Genomic DNA, 20,023 nt, shown 5'->3' on the forward strand with positions numbered 1-20,023 from the left:
ATCCTGGTTGTAATTTCCAGTGAAGTTAATGAAGCTACAGATGATTTTGATACACTCTATGCACAGTGTATGACTAAACTTTTTTTTGGCAGCAGTTAATTTTTATTATTACTTAAACACTTTTTTTTTTTTTTTGGGTAGGGGGGGAAAGTAGGGGTGATAATAAACATCATATTTGTCTTTGCTAGCCCTCATCCTTTTTGTCAAGTAAACTGCAGAAGTATTTCTAATTCAGTCTTTGAATTATATAATTTAAATAAATACAAAAGCTCTTCTCCATTTAGACTCCTAATTGCAGATAAGTTTCTTGCTCTGATCATTAACCATGACCAATTTTGAGAAATAACCTTCCTGGAGCTGCAAAGCATCCTCAAGTGTCTATTTACAATGGTCAAAAATTATAAATAGATCTTCAATTAAGAATAATTTTGATCTTTGAGAGGCATTTCAGTATTTTGTTAAATCTGAAATAAGATAATATTCTAAAATTAAGAACAGAGTTAGTGGGGTGGAGAATATTTTACAAACAAACTAATAAGCATTTTGGCTTTGCATGTTTTTGAATTATATTTCCAATTAAAAATGCAGAGTGCTAAATCACATTACAAAGATAAATAGGAAAGTACAACTTCATTGTTGAAAACAATTTCCCTCCTATCAATCTGAGGATTCATGCATCAATATTGTAGATGAACTGTTAATTACAAAATCAATTAAAAAATTATTTCTAAAAACAGTCACGCGTCCTGGCTCTCAGGGGGGCAATTTGGGCAGAAGGTCTCATCTCACTAGGACCGCGCCAAATCACAAGTCGTCATCCACAAGTAAGCAAAAGCAATCTGGTTTTTCATTTTTCAGCGCGGCTGAGCCCAGCCTGAGATTGATCGTCACATATGGCCCCAGAAAACAAACTGTCAATACCTTGAATGCTGCAGAATTTGAACAAATAGCCGTCCGCCCATTCAAGCCACTCATTGCATCCCATTTAACAGATTTTATTGACAGTTTCCTTCTTGTAATTAAAGGGAAAACTACTGGCCAGCAACCAAGATAAAGTTCAAAGATAGGGTCAAAACAAAAGCAGATGGAGGGGCACGGTGTGACTGTCAATGGAACATAGCATCAGAGCATGTTATTGACACACAGGTATCTAATGATCGGCACGTCATTAAAGAGGGATCTATCGTGAACTTTATGCAAATGCTAAAAGGGACTTAAGACCACAATAAAGCATTAAGGAGACACAAAAAGAAAAACAACAAAGCACAAACGATTTTTACTTATCTGACAGTATTCACTGGTTCAGCACTTTTAAATTCAAATGCAGGAAAAAAAATTCTTTCTGAGATTTTTTAACTCTTGCTGCATAGGTAATAATTTTTTGCAGAAGCACTCTCATAAACGCAAAGGATCCGTAAGGTAAGGTGTGGTCCTTGTGAGACTCAATATGGATTTCCTCCCTCCTCCCATATCCTGAATTTAGTCTATCAAATTAATCAGTAGCTCCCTTTAAAGAGAAAATATATAGCATGTTCTCAAATATTCTTTCTTTTGCTTTAATTGCAATGATTAGACTTGTCTATATTATGAAATGGATTTAGGAGAACAACATCTATTTTCATTTGAAGGGATCTCTGCCTGTAAAATACTCTCAAAATAATACAGTGGAGTAGTCTCCACTCCCTTGGGAACATATTCCACAATTACTTTGAACCAGAAACTTGTTCTTAGTTTGAACTTTTGTTTCTTGCCTTTTAGGTTTAAAGTCTGATTAGCAATTTCTTATTCCAAAATCCTGTTTTCAACCAGCCCACAGAAAATACTTCAGAAGAAAAAGAAAAGAAAAGAAAAGAAAAGAAAAGAAAAGAAAAGAAAAGAAAAGAAAAGAAAAGAAAAGAAAAGAAAAGAAAAGAAAAGAAAAGAAAAGAAAAGAAAAGAAAAGAAAAGAAAAGAAAAGAAAAGAAAAGAGAAAAGAAAAGAAAAAGAAAAGAAAAGAAAGAGTAAGAGAGAAAGAAAGAAGAGATTAAAAATGTAGCAACCATCATGTCAGTCTGCCAACCTGAATTAGCAAGTGCTATAGCTTTGAGGGTGACAAATTCTTCTTTCTCCAGCTTCATGCTCTTGTATTTCTTTACCAGCTGCAGTATGGCATTGTTAAGGTCAAGAAGGCCTGCCAATTTGGACTGGTCTTCATCCATAATATAATCTTCAGCATATACAAGCTCATCTTCAAAAGAAAGTGACCGGTATACAACACCGAGGATCAAGATCTCCATCCAAGCACTCTGCAGAAGGCTCATCTGGTCAGCTAGAGACAAAGTGGAGAATCCTGAATAGGAAAAAATAAAAATACAGGAAAAATATTAAGTACATTTGAAAATCTGATCCTCTTTTTGATTTATTTTCATGCATATTGTGACAAAACATACACACATTCTATTGTTCTCCTTTCTGGTTTTGCGTGACTCCTCCCCATCCTACTACAGGAAAGTAAAACAATACAAAATCAAATGTTTTCTAATCAAAAGAAAAGTTTTAAACAAGCAAGAATTTGCAGGCTCTTCCTGTAAAAATCATATTAATTTGTGAGGTACTTCAGTGGCAATCTGTGATTTGTATGATATCCTCTTTGTTGCTACATACTTGTGCTTAGTTGTAAAAACCTAATGCTGTAAAACAGGGATCTGTTTACTCTATCCACCACTACCATAATCCAAGAAAGATAATTTATGAGAAAAAATAGAAGCTTTATTAAAAGGGAAGATTTGATGTTTTAATAGAATTAAGGCAGGAATGAAAAATAAAAAAATTCTTCATGAAGATTAACTTCAGGGAAAAGAGAAGTAACACCCAATCTTCTCAGAAAGACACTAATCATTTCTGTCCTGGCTCCTGCCCCTACTACACTTGTTGAAATAACAGGGTGGCACACTGAAGTGCCAACTGAATAGCAATCACACCATCCTTTTTGTGAGAGCAACCAAAAATTTATGAAATGCCTCTTAATGAACTTAACTTTTGCTTGGCTTTTCCCCTCCTCTCCCTTCCGTCTTTCCTAATAGGATCACTAAGGGCAAACATCACTGCTGCCTTACCTTTTAGACCCTTGTTTACAGTACCTGTTAATTTATTATACCAAACTGCTAATATCCCAATCACATTAGGTGCTAGAAAACAATATGGGAGAGGAAGTGATTTTCCTGGCCTGTTGGCGAAACGCAGCAGTTTGCCAGTTGGCACCATCAACCACAAGTACTTAATAAAATCATCAAAGGGGATTAGTCAAGCTTTTCTTAAAGGGTCTTAAGACATGTCTGAGGCTTTCATTTAGTTGTTTATGGAGTTGCTTACATGTCCTTTGACAGGTTTCCCGCTGTAAGAACGTTCTTTTTGGCGTTCAATTACACTTACATGCATTTTTCTGTTTTTAAAGTCGAGAGTTACAGCCATGCAAGAATATATCATAAACTAGCAAATCTGCTAGGCATCTACTCCAAACAAGATTTTCTCTATAAGCACTAAGCAGCAAAACTAATACAATAAAAAAGAAAAGCCCAGATCCAAGCCACCAGGCATCCATAAAAAATGAAACATAAAACTGGCTGCATGTGCTCTCTCTTTCATTTTTCTCTCCCTCCTTATTTGTTTTCATTTTCTCTTACTGTCTTTTGAGTCTTGTGATAGAACTGTAGCTCTCTGCCTTAAAAAACAAAAAACCAAAACAAAACAACAAAACCTGGTCCAACGACAACAGGAAAGCCTTAAAGATGTGACAGTGGAAAATAACACATCTGTGATTAAAATAAATAAGAGGGAAATGGAGAAGAAATAATCATTTCAAAGGTTATAGGGAGGAATTCATGATTTCAATTAGCTCCAACATTTCTGTTCCTCGCCGGCTTTCAAGAACCAGTTTTTCTGCAGCAGCAGATGGACAGAGAACGTAGCCTGCAGCACCGTCCTGTGACAGCCCCATTCTCCCTCCCAGACACTGCTGTTAGTAAATAGATTTACACATTCTCCAATCTCCACACATCTTTCTGCCGAATAATTAAAAGCAGGATGATTAGTTTATTGAGTGGAAGGAGGAACTTTTTTATTGAGGTCCATCCACGATTTTATCAGGGCCAGCACTTTTACGGTTGTCATGAGGGTGCAGGCATCCAATTTTTCTTATCTGCCTGATTAATACAAACGCTGTTTCAGGACGCATTAATTAACAGATACAAATCTACGTTCTCATGGAAGGATCAATACAGAGAAGAAAAGAGGCATCAATGTGAATTTAGTGCTGATGATGGAGAAGGCACTCTATTGACATTTACGTGCATAGAAACTCTAAAGTTGCAGTGGAGCCCTTTTGTCCCTGTGATTTACAAATTAACAATTTTTCGAGTATAACAATGTTTCACACACTTCTGAGAGTTTAATTAAGCAAAAGGCAATAAAATCTGTTTTGATTAAAAAAACTTTAACCTGTAATTTCTCTCTGTATTCATTTTTTTTCCTGGAAAATCCCCAACTTCCTTCTTCTATTCACTTATCTATTTTCATACAGGTTCAGTGGCATTGGTTTATTTTTTAAAAAAGAAATAATACTATGTTTCAATAACATTTATTGTGTGCCACAGTCAAAGAAAATTACATATGCCCTGTGAGGGGGGAAAATAGGATGTTGATATAATTTATTGTACTGCACTCTTGAAAAATCTGCATTCTGAAGCAGTAAATATACCAGTTGTTTTTATATGACATATAAAAAATAAAAAGAAATTTTTTACATTATAGAAAAACTGGCAAATATAAAGCATGGTGTTCCACCCTTCAATAATAAATCAAATCAACATGACTATTTTGTTCCTGATCGAAGTAACTTTCCCTTGAAAGCCTGTTCAGTGAAAGCATGTTTTAACTTTTAAAGGCATCCCTCATGGGAATGCAAAGCTGAATCAAGTTGTAATTAATCTGGGTTTGTTTTGTTTCTTCAGAAAATGTGAAAGCATCCAGCATGTCTCTTGTATCACAGCAATGTCCTTTTAATATATGTTCAACAAGTCACAGTTAAAATAATAAGACGGCACAGGCTTATATATTTATATACAGAGATTTATTTTTAATTGTTTGGAGAAGGTTATACTTATTTCATGCTAAATTCAGCATCTTTTGTGAGCTTTTGTTATGTGAATCCCCCAGATCAGCCATGTTCTCTGACAAGGGGGTATTTTCTATATTAAATTGTAACTATTTTTTAAAAAGTCTTCAGCTTGGAGCCTTCCAGCCTTCTGACCAGTGTTAGCCTCTCCAGTCCCATCCCCAAGCTCTGTCCAAACCACCCTGAGATGCTGCATAATGGTGTGGGTTGGAACTTTGTCATACATTGTGTGGGTCCTTAATCCTTCAGAGTCTTGCAGGTCACCGCTTCCAACGCAGAACTGTGTAATGACATTTTAAAATACAATGCTGTGCATCTTTCTTCCCCCTTTATCATGTACCATATTGGTGACAACTTTGATCTCTCTCCATCTCCCTCCCCAAGTCAGTGCCATCTGATGTATCTGAGGCGTTTGCTGGCAGGATGACTGTGTACCTTGACCTGCAGTCAAACAGCGTGTTTATCTGCGATACAGCACACTCCAAATAAACCAGATGACAGTCTGCAATAACGTCATTTGGAAGGATTGAAAGGCTTCTCAAGAGTCAGGTACCCCTGAGGTAAGAAGCTTGAAGGAAGCATGTTTTGTGCCAACCCTCCTGCCATCTTCCACTAGACGCTCGTGCTTGACAATGATGCCATGGGCACTTGTCAAGATTTTTTTTTTTTTCTTTTTTGCCTAGCAAACTGATGCACTTTGCAGTCAACTTACAAAAAAGGCTAAGCATTTGAAAGTGTGAAGGGCAAAAAATATCTGACGGCTAGTCTTCAAAAATACACTTTCATTTCAGAAAGCATAAATGTTTATTTCCTGAGCTGAGTGTTGACAGAAATAGGCTGCAGCGCAGGCATACGAATTTAACCCCTGCTAGGCATTCTGCTCAGTGTGGTTTTTATGTGGCTGAGTGCGAGCATTGTAAATCTACGGGGTGTCTCCTAATATCAGTTAACAATAGCCTTGATTTGCTGGTTACAGATTTTCTTCCTTTTTTTCCCTTTCTTTCTCCTCCTTTCAGGGACTGTAGTGCTTCTTCTGCTAAAAATAGATACTTTTTTACAAACAGTGTATCACACTCAAATTGTAATTATGCCGTAATGACTCACTGAGATCACTGAGTGTGGATTTGGAAAAAAGGTTGATTGAGCAACTGAACATATGTTTGTTTTTTTTCCCTTTTGCATACCAGTAAACCCAAAGCTCAAAGGAAGCAGACATAAATAGGTAAAAAGGCCTTACCATTTTTATTATAGGAACAAGGAGCATCGAGCTGACTGCACTCTGCAGTGCTCAGCACTCCAAGCCAGCTCCAAACACAGCTCACAGCCTCTTCAATGGGGCTGTTTAAACCACAGATCTTTTCAAATATCAGCACATGCACCACTTGCTCTCTATTTCACATTGCACACAGCTCCATGCTAAGCAGGGTAAATCTTTTATACTCCTGAAGACCCTTTCCTCTACTTCATTACGATGGACTTCATGGACAGTAACTCACTAGGGGCCAGAGTGAAGCAGCTGCAGATGGTCAAGTGCTGAAAGTAAGATCTGTGCCTTGCACACAGCACTTCAAGAACTAATGGACAAAAAAAAAAAAAAAAGACAGTGGCTGGACTTACCATTGTTTTAATCTGTAAACATTTGATGTGATGCCTCAATCAGGCTACTTAGACTTAAATCCTGGAGTTTATTTCACTTTCAGGGACAGAATTTCATTCAGTCTGATATGTGTTTAGAAATCTGAACATTTGATCAAACCAAGTATGAAATTGCTGGCAGATCTGGGAGTTGCTTGCCTTTTCTGGTAATTGCCTCCCATTTATTTTACTGGTTGTTTGTCTGATTGTTAACTTTATGCGTAAAATATTCCTCTTGCCCTGGTTTGTACTTCAAATATCTTCATTTACATTTTTTATAATCAAAGCCGCACTTGCTCATGACATGTTCACTAGTGTGTTACAGATGCAATACATTTACACAGTTGAAATATCAAGAGTAGGATTTTTAAATTATTTACACTTAATTTTGATAGATTAACTTCTTTCTAAATGTTTTATGGGTACTGATGTTTCCAGCACAGGTTTTTATTTCATTTCAAAAATTATGTATAGTCATCACTGCCAAAAGAAGAAACTGATATCATAAATACTTAAAAATATATATTTTAGCTTGGATTACGTTATTTATAGAGTGTGTGGCCTCATGGTCAAATAATCAACAGTGGACCAAAGGCTTATCCTGGCTGCACTGAGGAGAATGTAAAGAACCTCCATTCCAAGATCAGGTTTGTGTCCAGTGCACTCTCAGATGTGCAGCTGTCAGTCTGCCCTCCTCTCCCTCCCTGGCGCACTCTCAGCCAAGCGCTTGGATCCATCCAGCAACTTCAGCTGCCTTCCAGGGATGTAAACAAAGGCCAGGGAAATTTCACCAGTGAAATTTCTGCTAGGGCAATGTAATGTTTTCTAGACAAGATCATAGCATTTGCTGAAGGAAACCTGCATAGCCTGACTGGCCTTTGCTATTACTCTCTCAAAAATCCAAGAGGATGGCATAATTAATTTTTTTAGGCTACATGTGTGTAGGGCTGAATCTCACACATATACCTGAATTAAGAGATCCTTTTTATTATGTTAATTAAAGAAAATATGGATATAATTACATTTCAAACACTGTGTAGTCTAAAAATATGTATGTATCACGACCCACAAACATTTCAGTGGTTTTGAAAACCATTAAACAGAAGGAGAGTGCTGTCACTAATCACCAAACATATTTCCCAGATTATGGATGAAATTTCATGAAAGCTGGAACAGAAACAGATACAACTCATTATGCCAGGGTGAATCCATTATTTCAGGTTTGGTTTGGGTTTTCTTTTCATACCCCTCTGCTTATGGAGCCCCTGGTCAAAGGCTAATAACTGCACATGATGCCATAACCAGCTGAAATTCAAGTCTGACCCAGAATTTTCATGTGAAAGGTATCATGTCACAAAATAAAAAACGCAGGTATTTGCCCAGACTTGAAAATGAAAAATCAAGTTCCAGAAGGACAGACTCTGAGTGACCAGAAATACAACCAAAGGCTCGATTTATGCCGTTTGCTGAATTCAGCTTCTACGCTCCTTGGAACTGATGTTCTGCAAATAAAGGTAAGCTCAGAAATGGATTGCATCCAGCAACTTTTGCACAGTGATGGCACTGCCTTTCCTGGGCGATGATGCTCTGCTGTGCAGCCTCCGCTCTCCTCCTGCCACCACAGCAGAGCACTGCAAAGGCAGCACCAGGGCTGTGTCGTGAGCGGCGCGACGAGTGGCGACTGCCATCTGTTATCTGTGCAGCCCTGGGAGAGGGCAGCTCGGGCTGCACTCACAGAGGTGCCCAGGAGTCACTCTGCCTTGGATTAAAATTAAAAAAAAGGAAAAAAAAAAGGTGCGGGGGGGGGGGGGAATACATTTGGACAGCGCTGGGATGTTTTCAGCAAAGCCTGTGCACTTTCCTCATGTTTTCTTTAAGTGTGTTTGTATTCCTAACTCTTGCTGTCCAAGTTCTTATAAAATATACATATTTTTTTTATATTTTATAACATAGAAAAATGCCTGTGATAAGCACTTTTTCACTAACACCTACCAGGAGGATGGGAAATGCCACACAGAGCACTAAGAAACCCGGGGCTGTTATCACAACGCTACTTTCATCTGACTGAAACAACAGCAGAGAGATGGCACGGCAATAAAAATGCATGCACCCTGCATGTCCCTCTCAATCCATTATGAACAATGGATTCTCGCTAAAGCAAATATTCGCTTGTCAGAAGTATTTGCAACACTGGATTCATTCAGCAGGACTAAGTAAGTGAAGTTCACAGCAATTTAAAAGCAGCAAATTAGACATTTACAAACAGTGAAGATGCTGCTTGTCTAGCGTGACCTTTCACTCAAGTTATACAAAAAGGTGTTAATGCAATTTAAATACCAGTTAGGAATATTTCTGGTTTGTCTTTTGCTCTGTGAAACCTTACATGATAACACTAAACAAGAGCAATTTGAGGCTGTCATTTCTTCCCAGGGTCAGATGCACATAGTGAGATGTAACAGCTCAAACTGGTTTCAGTACTGAAATCAGAGACACCCCTCTCTAACCGTCCAAGTATTTCCAGGCAGCTACTTTGAAATTTCTAATTTCTAGTTCAAGTGCAGGTTCTTGTGAGCTGCTTCTTTAGTATTACTAATGGAAAGGAACTGGAAAATGGGACTGATCGAGGATGTCTCCCTGACTTCACGTAACCAGTTGCTAACACTATGCAGTGAAACAGTAAAGATAAAAAAACCTGGTGAGTTGCCCTTGCTTCAGGAACAGAGTTATTAAGACCTCCATGTATGGAGTACTTTACAATAGCATTTTTGGAAACATATTGTGGAAAGTATTGTACTCTTTATTTCCATAAATTTTAATTTTACACCTTATTATCTCAGTATTCACCGAGAAAAAAGGAAAATACAAGACAATAGAATTAAACAGATTAATACCTGATTTTCCCTTTGGGCTGATTTTACCACTGGAACTTCCACAATTTCAAACAGCTTTACAGCAAACTCACACCAATCTTACATTAAAAAGATGTAAGATGAAACACTTGTATTTTGTTTTATCACCAGGTGCTCTGAGAACAGAGAAACACCTGATTAAGTGTGTTCCAGGAAACTGCTTTTTTTTTTTTAACTCCTTTTTTTCCCCTCTATGCACTCATGGTGCATTACCTCTCAACGAAAAAGTTTTAAAATTCAGACTAGCAGTGCAATATGGCCCAATGAAGCTGTAACTCGCCTTCAGGTCAGCAGAATGAACTTGCAGATTCCTAAGGGTGATCTTTTTAATGCACTACATATGTGATCTGATCTGCTTCTTAAAAGTTAATTCTTCCAGTTCTTTAAAATTTAATCTTCAAATATGGTTTCACTAGACTATAGGATATTTTTGGTTTTGGTCCCCTTTTTGAAGATAGCAGAAGCAGATGTCATGATATGGTGTGTGCCTAAAATCACAGGAGAAAATGAAGCAGGATTGTATTTATGGTCCTGATTTTTTCTTTCACCAAGCCTTTATAAAAAAAAAAATCATCAATCATATTTTCAACATAAAAATATTGATTTCACCCAAATTCTTCTTCAATCTGTTGTGGATATATGTATTTGACTATGAGTACAATAAAGCCAGCTTTGCAGGTAGAAAAATAAAAACTACACTAATGACTACTACTTAGTCATTAGTAAAGTGAACATAGATGATAAATAAAGAGTACAATGAATAGGGCTGAATTTCCTCCAAAATCCATTCTAGAGAACAGTAATACAGTTCAGATTAAAATAGCCAGCCTAATATCTTCATATCCTGTGCATGGAATGCCTTACTTAGACCCTTCAAAGAGATCAGCTAGCAGAAAAGAAACTAAAGTCACATGTAATTAAACAAAAAGTATCGACCCTTTTTCCTCCTTTTTAATTTTTACTCAACTAAACAAAATTAAAAAGAATAAAAGGAAAAAAAGGGACAACCTTGACAGAGAAAGCTTGCTAAATTAGTAACAACAGTGTTCAGGTTCTGCTTGCTTCAACCTTTGTACACATCAGCCTCCCAACAAATGCATATATTGACTGAATATCAAGAAATTTAGAGTTCAAGTTTCTTCAGCATATTTGTCTCCAAAATCAAGTTGGCTGGATTGTAAAGTATCACTTCTGGGTTTGTTTTTTTTGGTTTTTTTTTTTTTTTTTCCACAGAAAGGAGGGATCTTATGTGCATTTAATACGTGTTGCCTTTTATTTGTAACCTCTACGGGTCTGCTTTGAGAGTGCTTTTCCTCAGTGCTGGGTCACTGCTGTTTGCCTTTTGCTCCCCTGGGGAAGCCACCAGTCATTTCCTCCCTGAGAGCTGTGGCAATCCCTGCTCCCTCCACCTTTCCATCAGGCAAAGTCAGGTTTCCAGGAATTCCCCAATCATGTGAATAATATGAATCCAATACAGGAATGTATTAGCATACGGAGACAACCATGCTCACGATCCAATCAACGTACCTCTGTTAACCCTGTGTGTGCTGAGCTACCTAAAATCTCTTTCCATTGCCAAAGCAGCATCTTCAGGCTGCAGAATTTTGGATAAATATCCCCCTCTCACCCTGTGGCAGGAAAATAACTGCTCAGACCACTGTTCTACATATCTTCCATCCTCTTCCTAATTTTTAAAACTTTTCTGCTGGTTAGTTGATTTTCTTAATGTGCTGCAGATGCCAAAAAATTCAAATGATGTTTACAGTCTCCCTGGTTTGGGGAAAAGAGACAGATATTCTCCTACATTAATGTGAAATTTCTAGTTTACCTAGTTGAGTGTGCATGTACCATTAAGATCATCTCTGGAGGCTGTGTCTTAAGTCTGCAACAGTCCACGCACAGGATAAGAAAAAAGACAGAAAAAAGAAAAGAAAAAAAAAAAAAGGAAGCTGCCTGATTCTAATACACCTAATTAGCCATCGGCAGACTCTTAATTGCATACATTAGGATGATTCCATAGTGGAGATTAATTCTAAATATACCCAAGCAGCTGGTTAAGATGCCATGGATTACAGTGTGGACTGTACTTTTCCACTTAATTAGATATCAAAATTAAGCAGCAACAAGCATTTTGACATAACGGGGATCAAGCCGCCGCTTGGCATCCCAGAGCTGCACTAAAGTGACCGCTAAACAGAGCCGCACAGATGGAGAGATATTAAATGCCGCACTGGAAAGTAATTTCAAATAATAAAATATCAATATTTACATTTTAATTACCCCTACTGAGAGCCGCTCTGTCATTTTCACTATTGCCGACGCAGCAAGGGGTAGTGGAATGACATTGCGGCTCTGACTGCAATGACTATTTTGTTTCCATTAAAGAATGACAAGTGTTTTAGAGGCAGTGACACCCAGTGTGTGAACAAGAATGACAGCAGATCAGAAAATTCCTATTAAGGGAATAAATGACTCAACAAGAGAATTTACTTTAAGCAGCCGGCTCCTCCTTGAAACACATAATCCTTTCTAAATTTCCTGCAGGAAGTTTATGATTAGAGGTGCCTTGGAGAGACCTTAGCTTCTCATCAAATATTTACAATGATAGGACCTTACATGATGACTGATCAATTTAAAAACAGTAACATTCAATGCTAAGAGTTACATTGAGAGTTTGCATGAATCAAAATAGTTTTGAGGGAGATGGAAAGACAGTGAAAAGGAGATTCCTTCCTCTAAAAAACCAAAAGCCTTGATGGTGCATGGAGATCACCAGGGTTATTTTTGCTGTCTTCACCAGTTTTACTGCCATTGGCACAGTGAGTACTCCACATCCCACCTGGGTCACAATTTGCTGGTGCTCAGAATTGTACCCAGCAGGTGATCACAACAGGTAATGTGCACATGCACAGCTTCAGGCCTCTTGTTTCTCCCTGCCTATTCTCTGCATGTATATAAACACTTTTTCTTTCAGTATGTACATCAGAAATCCATGAGACACCTTTGCAGCACCTTAGGAATCTAATTACTTCTGATCAGGTCTGAGGTCAATCTCATGGAAAATATTATATTACATCTGACATGCTGCATTTACAAGATGAAAAGAAAGGAAGAAAAATAACAAAACAGTAAAGAAAAAAAAATCTTCCTTGGGGATGTCTGTCAAACTGCAGAGATCTTCAAAGAATTTCAATGGCCTCAGACATGAGAAAGTGGGTAAGAGTAAATCCTTGGTCAGTACACCCAATATACAGCTAAGTGACCCTCCTCCTGAGTCACGGCATGCATTTATTTAATAATGTGCAGAGCTCAACTTCTATAAATGTGACAAATGGCTAGAACAGAACAGGGGGGAAAAAAGGCATGAAGATTTTTACAGAACAAAAAAATGAACAACTTTATGGCAGTGACTATCACAGGAATTTTAAATCCAGCTTTGACATTAAGAATTAGCAGTTAAGTACAAAAATTTTACTCTGATATTAGCTGCTTAACTAGTTATCTTCTTTTTCTTGTCTTTTTTCTTCACTTCTTTTTCTTTCCCCACACCACCCTCCCCCCCACCTTTTTTTTAAGTACCCAGGAAGTACTTCTTAAGCATCCCTAATGCTTTTAGGACAAGACACTTCCCCATTTCTCAGCCACTAGCACCTTTTAATTTCTGAAAGAGCCACGGTTGAAAATCTTAATTAATTGTTCCATACTGCTTCAGGATCATTATGCAATGTAATAAAGGCCGTGTAATTATGAAATTTTACAGCCATTACCAAGGCTGATGGCTCGTATTTCATCCTCAGCTGGACCCAATGGCTTTTAGCCACTCAGCTCCCCTTTGATGAACTACAGACAGATCTATCAGGCCCAAACAATATCCAGGCAAGGCGGCTATAATAGCTACCTACAGATGAAGCCATAGATAAAGATAAACTATAAATCTACACACAAATGCAGGCACATTGCCTCAGGATGACAGAGGGGAGAGGATGAGACACTTGGGAAAGCTGGCGCCTTGCAGAAAGGCAACCTTCCCTCTCTATCTCTGTTATTCAGTTTGGAATTTGTTTGGTTTCTTAAAGATGCAAAACTCCTTAACACTTCCCCCACAAAACTACATATTTTTAAGACTTTTGAATTTTTATATGGAAGTCAAGGGGTCACTTTATCCATCTATTAAATCTGACAAAGGGGATTTACGTGGACAAATCAAGTTATTCTCCAAAAGAAGAATACCAGTCAACAAGTTTGCAAATCATATTTTTAAAAGTGAATCCAGGTCACTTGCTTCTGAGACTAAAAAAGCAACCATCCCTGATTTCTAAATGCATTATCATGAGCAGATGCACAGAGGTGAAGTTAGATGATAGGCTTTCACTGGAGGCAGCACCAGAGATGCAATTTCATGCAACATTGTCCGACATTATTTTATTTTCAGTCTGAAAATGAAAATACTTCTAAAATTCAGAGCAAGTTAAAGAAACAAGGGGATTATATATGCTCTAGGTACCTGCAACACCAGAATATAGTTTATGTCCTAGTTATGGAGGTGACCTCCATCAATGCCCTCTTTAATTTAAGACAGGAGGCCTTCTGAGTATGCAGTGTTAGTCCCTCCAGAGTGAGACAAGGCTGACTAAATGATCTCTAGGTGAGAAAAAGAAATGGAGAGCTGCAGCTCCTGACCAATTTTGAAAGAGTCCAGGGAGGAGTGTAAAAACATTAGCTTGGAAACTGCATCTATTAGTACCCATTCCAGTAGCCCATGGTCAGTCGTGAAGCTGATGCCATGCTTGTGGCTGAGGCTAAAAGCACTTCAGAAGGCAAGAAAAGTTAAAAATAAAAATATCATCAGTAGTCTCTGATTTCTAATAGATTAACAGAGTAGCTGGCCCTTTCCAAAGAAAACACTACGGATTTAGATGAGGTTCAGAGAAAGTAAAGCAGTACTTAAGAAAACTCTTATGAAAAGAGACTCAGAAAGCAGGAATTGTCTTCCTCAAAATAGTGATGTACAAGAGAATGCAGTAGAAGTGCAAATAAATTAATGATATAAAAAGTAGTTCTAAAGCTTTTATTCTGTCTAAAAACACAGACCAAGCAGCACTGCAGTAAAATGCAGGAAATTCAAAATGGAAGACAAAGGGAAATTCTTCATTCACAGAGTACCTGGACTAGAGAACTTCTTGCCAAAGGATGTCACTGAAGCCAAAAATTCAGAGAGGGAGCTGATGCTTACATGGACAGCCAGGATAGCTCTGGGTATTAATATCCCAAATACAAATTAAGAGGACAAGGATATTTTTCCTTCTTATTTCACCTAATCTCTAAGCATAAGGAATTCCTGAGGCTTCTGCCTACTATGGGGTTCACGTCCCCTCCCCTGAGACTGATCACTGCTGAAGGCATGAGTCCATGACCCATAGCATTCAGTTCATAGATTCCCAAAACCTGAAGCTTCAGAATTTGGGCTACCTTTCTTTGAGGTGTTTGGACTACTCCTAAGAAGTGAAGCTCAGAACAGAAGAGCTTAGAGAGATGTGCCCCAGGGTAAGAATTTCAAAATCACAGCAACTGAGCTCTCAATGTACTACTATTGTGAAAAGAGGAAAATAATGGATATGGAAGATCCATGGTGTTATCATAGTCACAAAAGCAGGCAGGTGCATGTATTAGTGTGTGTTTGCATAAGCCTGTGTACGCATGCATTTGTACTCAGCAAACCCAGGGTATGCTGAAAGCTACCAAAATGAATAAAGATCACCTGCTCATTAACTTGTATTCTTTGCTTATTAAATATGTCCTTTCTTCTAATATAAAAAAAAAAAAAAACCAAAAAAACAACCTGTCTTTGCTGAAGGACAAAATAATAATGTAATCACCCAGGTCAGATCAAAGAAGTATTTTCTGAAACCATGAACAGAGTCACAAAGGGTCACTGGTCAACAAAGCTGCACCTGAAGACAGGCAAGGGAATGCATGATTCAGGTTCCTCTGGCATAATGCTGAGGATGCTTGATAGATGGTCTTTAAGGATCAGTATCTGCTTTTAATATGCTTTACTGAAACTGTATGTATGGTGAGTATTCATTGTACATGGTGTGAACTGATCTGCTCTTCACAGTGCACGTGGAAGCCTCATAAACATTTTTAATGGGTAAAATAACCCAACATTTACATACTGGACTATACAAACACCACCAGGCTATAATTCCTGGACAGGACTTTAAATTGCCTTCTAATACTTTTAGAATTTACCAGAATTTGGTGAAGACCTCTGTTAAAAAATTTACTAGGAAAATTGAGAAGAATGGATGTAGACAAAGAAACTGGCAGATCTTTTACCTTCTCTGCTTTCCATCAGGTGGACTCATTTAGCCAAATTAGCATCAACCTTACAGATAAGCTCTGTGGCTATCTTTTTATCCTCCCCATCACTCATATCAGTAAAGTAAAAAGCAGCTACAAATATATACAGGAGGAGAATTTTTAAGAGCAAAAAACTTCAAGTAGGAAGTACATGCAAAGATATTATTTATATTTCTATCTGAGGCAGTAAGACCAGTTTGCTACACTGATCTAATAAAAAGAATGACGATAATGTGAGAAAACACATAAATACCACCTTATAATTTTTTATTTTACAAACAAAATGCATGAAGTTTTAACCTCTGTGGTAAATGTCTAGTCTGTTAGAGAATGCCTATCAATATTCCATAATTTAAGATTACTGCAAGATTTCAATAAAGTAGAGCAAGGAATTTTGTGCATGTCAGAAAGTTAATTTGCAGTTTAATGCAGACTACCTTGAAACAGAATTAGCTGAGGCATAGTTAGAGATTATTTTTGCCAAATATGAATTAGTGCAATGGAAAAGGTAATTAGGTTTACATATTTTGGGAAAGACGTTCTTTTCAGCATTGAGTTCAAAACATTTTCCTTCTTCAAGTGAGTTTTGGGTTTTTTGGGTTTTTTTTAATGAACAGTTGCATGTATCTTACATATGAATAGGAAGTGTTTTTAGGATACCTGCTTTAGAGAACACATGAATGAGAGTTTTTGCTGAGTGTGAAAAAAACCCTGACTGCAGTAAGTCCACATTCAGACACAGAAAAAGATATTAGCATTAGGACAGACCAAAAAAGGAAGGGATTTGGTTGTATAATTGCATGTTTCCTCTTTGAATATTCACCAAATGGGGCAGAAATTGTAGCTGCTATAATGCATGCCATGCTTTACACTGATTTTCTACACTTGGTATTCCCTAGCTGAATTGTTTCTGAAGTCTATGGTGATTTTTTTTCCCCAGCAAATCAGCAGTTTTTCAAGAGGTCTCAGTGCAACTCAGGAGTATGACATTTACTAATGTGTTGAGATTGAGGGATTCTCCTTTGTAGAAGCCAACACTAATAAGAAAGATATGGTTCAGCGTCCTGGGTATTCTTCCCAGTTTTATTAATTAGATGGAAAGCTTCTCCCTCTGGAATACTGCAAGGTATTTATTAACACTTCAGCCCACAAACTAGAGTAAATTTACAGTAGTGGAGGTAATTGTTACATACACCGGCTCTTGTTATCAACTTGGCATGGATAAGCAAAAAAACCCCAGAGGTTTAGATTATGATCTTTTTCATGATATTTTAATTGTGCTTCTTAATCTGCTAAATTAAAAACTATAGTACAATCTCATTCAGATCACTGGCAAAAAAGATCATATCAATTTGCAACAAAATGTATGAATGCTCCTATCTCTTTTAATTATGCAAAGAATTTGAGTCATATTCAATATGGCCACAGAGTGACTGAGATACAAACTCTTTCTTTTGCAGTTGTGCCATCTTATCCCTCAGCACCTTCAGATTTTATTTCATGTCTCCCATCTTTTAAAAGCACAGACTCCCTTCCCTAGTTGATCTTCAGTATCACTACCTTCCTTCTCTCCCTTCATGTTCAGCATGGTGACATACTCCAGCAACCGTGCCTCAGCACAGCGATGACTGATAATGACCAGGCAAGCACTCCATAGTATCTCAGTTACTTTTGTGCTTTACAGAGAAGTGTTAGGTATGTCCAGAGATACTTCATGTATCCAATATTTCCTTCACCATTGCTTTCAGCCTTCCTCCTTTTTTTTGCATTCTTCTGCTATCAGACCCTCTTACTCCCTCTGGGCACCAGTATGTCAATTTATAGTGCCACCAGCAATGCCCTCTCCTTAATTGATCCACACTAATTTACCTACACTTTTTTTTTTTACTATGCAGTTCTCAGTGCTCTCAAAAGCTTAAGAGTTGGGATTTATTTTGCAATCTTTACCCTATTTCTACATTCTTGCACCTACTACGTATTCTGATGGGCCCAAATACCTCAAGTGTGCTCTACCATCAGGTATTTGGGCACATTCACCATTAATTTTAGAGATTACACAGAAAGCACAGTTGTGTTTTGTGAGAATGTGCCATTAGAAAGGTCTAAATCAAAATTTTCACATGCCAATACTGCTGGATCATGTCCTGTTTCTTTGGCTTTCTCCTTGACCCAGATGTCGGCTTTCAAATGTCTGTTTCTTACTGATCGTTCTTTATGGTCACCAGACATTTACTGTGGTTTCCCTTATGGATGTTAAGCGCCCTATCAGTGATCTGAGAAGGAAGGGAGTGAGAATTTTCTCATTTATTCTGTCAAAATCTCACATAGCTATCCTGACTGCACAGGGCACAAGTCATTTATACCTGGCATTTGCCAAACACACCCCTGTCAAAGAGCTAACTAACTTACTAACATCAGCAGTTTTCATCACCTGTATCACAGGTGATGTCAGAAGCATAGATGTAGCACAAGGTACATTTATACAGGAAAAATATGAGGAAGAATTTGGCCTCCCAAATCTTCCACTGACTCTGTAATTCTGCTGGAGTCACAAAGTCCTTCTCTTTCTCAGTCTTTCTGTGCAAACTACAGATACAATATATACAAATAAATTAACAGGGTTTTGTGCTGTTGTTTTTCATTTAACATCTGAAAACAACAACAAATATTTTAACCAGAAAAAGGTCTACAAAGTATATTCAACACTTCCGTAAAATATGTGAAGTATATGAAGAGATAAACTGGCAAAAATATTTAGAAAATTATGGTGCTCAACTTTACCTTCCTCTTCATGCTTGTTTGGTCTATTGGTCACTGCTGGCTAGTGGGCTAAGTATGAGAAAACATGAAGCCCCTTTTCTAAGTAGTTTAGGTCATTTATCCCTTTATCTCCATCATTTACTTTTCAGAAATGTTGAATATACTATGTAGACCTTTTCATGGCTAAAATTGTGCAATACAAGATAGCCCCTACTAGGTGACAATTTTTCTCCATGTATTTCTATGGATACAGGACTATGCCCACAAAATGAATGTGTCTGGCATTGCATTAGGATGAACACAAAGTAAAACTAGGACCTTAACCATGTAGAGCTGACTTTACAGCACTGAGAGGTGCAACAGTGTTTTAAAACTGTGAACATTGATATTATACTGTATGTTTGAAAATGCATAAAATACATTTAATTAACTCTGGGCTGTGATACAAACTGACAATTCTCAACAGAAATTTCAAAGCTAAGCCTGACACCTTTCGAGTAATTTTGCTCAGTAAGATACATATTTAGACCAGATTTCTATACATTTTATGTATTTTTTTAAATATATGAAAAATGCATATTATTTACCCAATTGCCTGGACTGTCTTTTGGAGAAATACATATTTATTTTTTAAAAGCAATCCATATATTATTTACTCAGTGGATGAGAATGACTTCAAAAACCTGCTCTGGTCCATCAAATAAATACATATTTATAAATGGTTTTTAAAATGCATATTATTTATCCAATGGACTGTAATGGCTCTGCTAGTGCCATTACAAGTAAATATGTAATTAGCCCCATAATAAAAAAATCCCTACAAAATTTCTCTGAAAAGCATTATATTTCCATGTGTCAATGTACAATACCTTTTCTATTGTTATTATTTTTCTTTTAACAGCAAAGGTGATTACCCTATGCTAATGACTAAGGCTTTGCCATAATTCAAAACCCCACTAGCTCTGCAATTATACAAAATGAAAACTTGAAATCTTCATTTCTTCCTTTTAAAATCAGTGTTTTGGAATCCTCATCTTGCAGTTGGTGCACCTGGCCTGGATTTTCCTGCCAGCCCCACGGATGCTGACCAGACTTTGCATAACTGAACATTCCTGTCAGTAGGAGTTTGTTCTGTTCTCACACAAGCTCCTCCACACTGTCAGCCAATGCACCTGCACCATTACTGGGCTATCCAATTTTGTAC

The 20,023-nt window shown here is 37.4% G+C and overlaps 1 protein-coding gene across 50 annotated transcripts in view; it reads right to left on the reverse strand.

Annotated features, from left to right (window-relative positions):
• ESRRG (estrogen related receptor gamma) overlaps positions 1-20,023 on the reverse strand; it is a 371,594-nt gene that overhangs the window by 12,763 nt on the left and 338,808 nt on the right. For all 50 annotated transcript variants that reach the window (XM_077781879.2, XM_021547567.4, XM_021547568.4 and 47 more), the window contains one exon: positions 2,060-2,329. In XM_077781879.2, the coding sequence (XP_077638005.1) occupies positions 2,060-2,329 (270 nt within the window). The remainder of the gene's footprint in view (positions 1-2,059; positions 2,330-20,023) is intronic.

Source organism: Lonchura striata, chromosome 3, assembly GCF_050655825.1.
Source record: "Lonchura striata isolate lonStrDom1 chromosome 3, ASM5065582v1, whole genome shotgun sequence".
NCBI classification, from domain to species: Eukaryota; Metazoa; Chordata; class Aves; order Passeriformes; family Estrildidae; genus Lonchura; species Lonchura striata.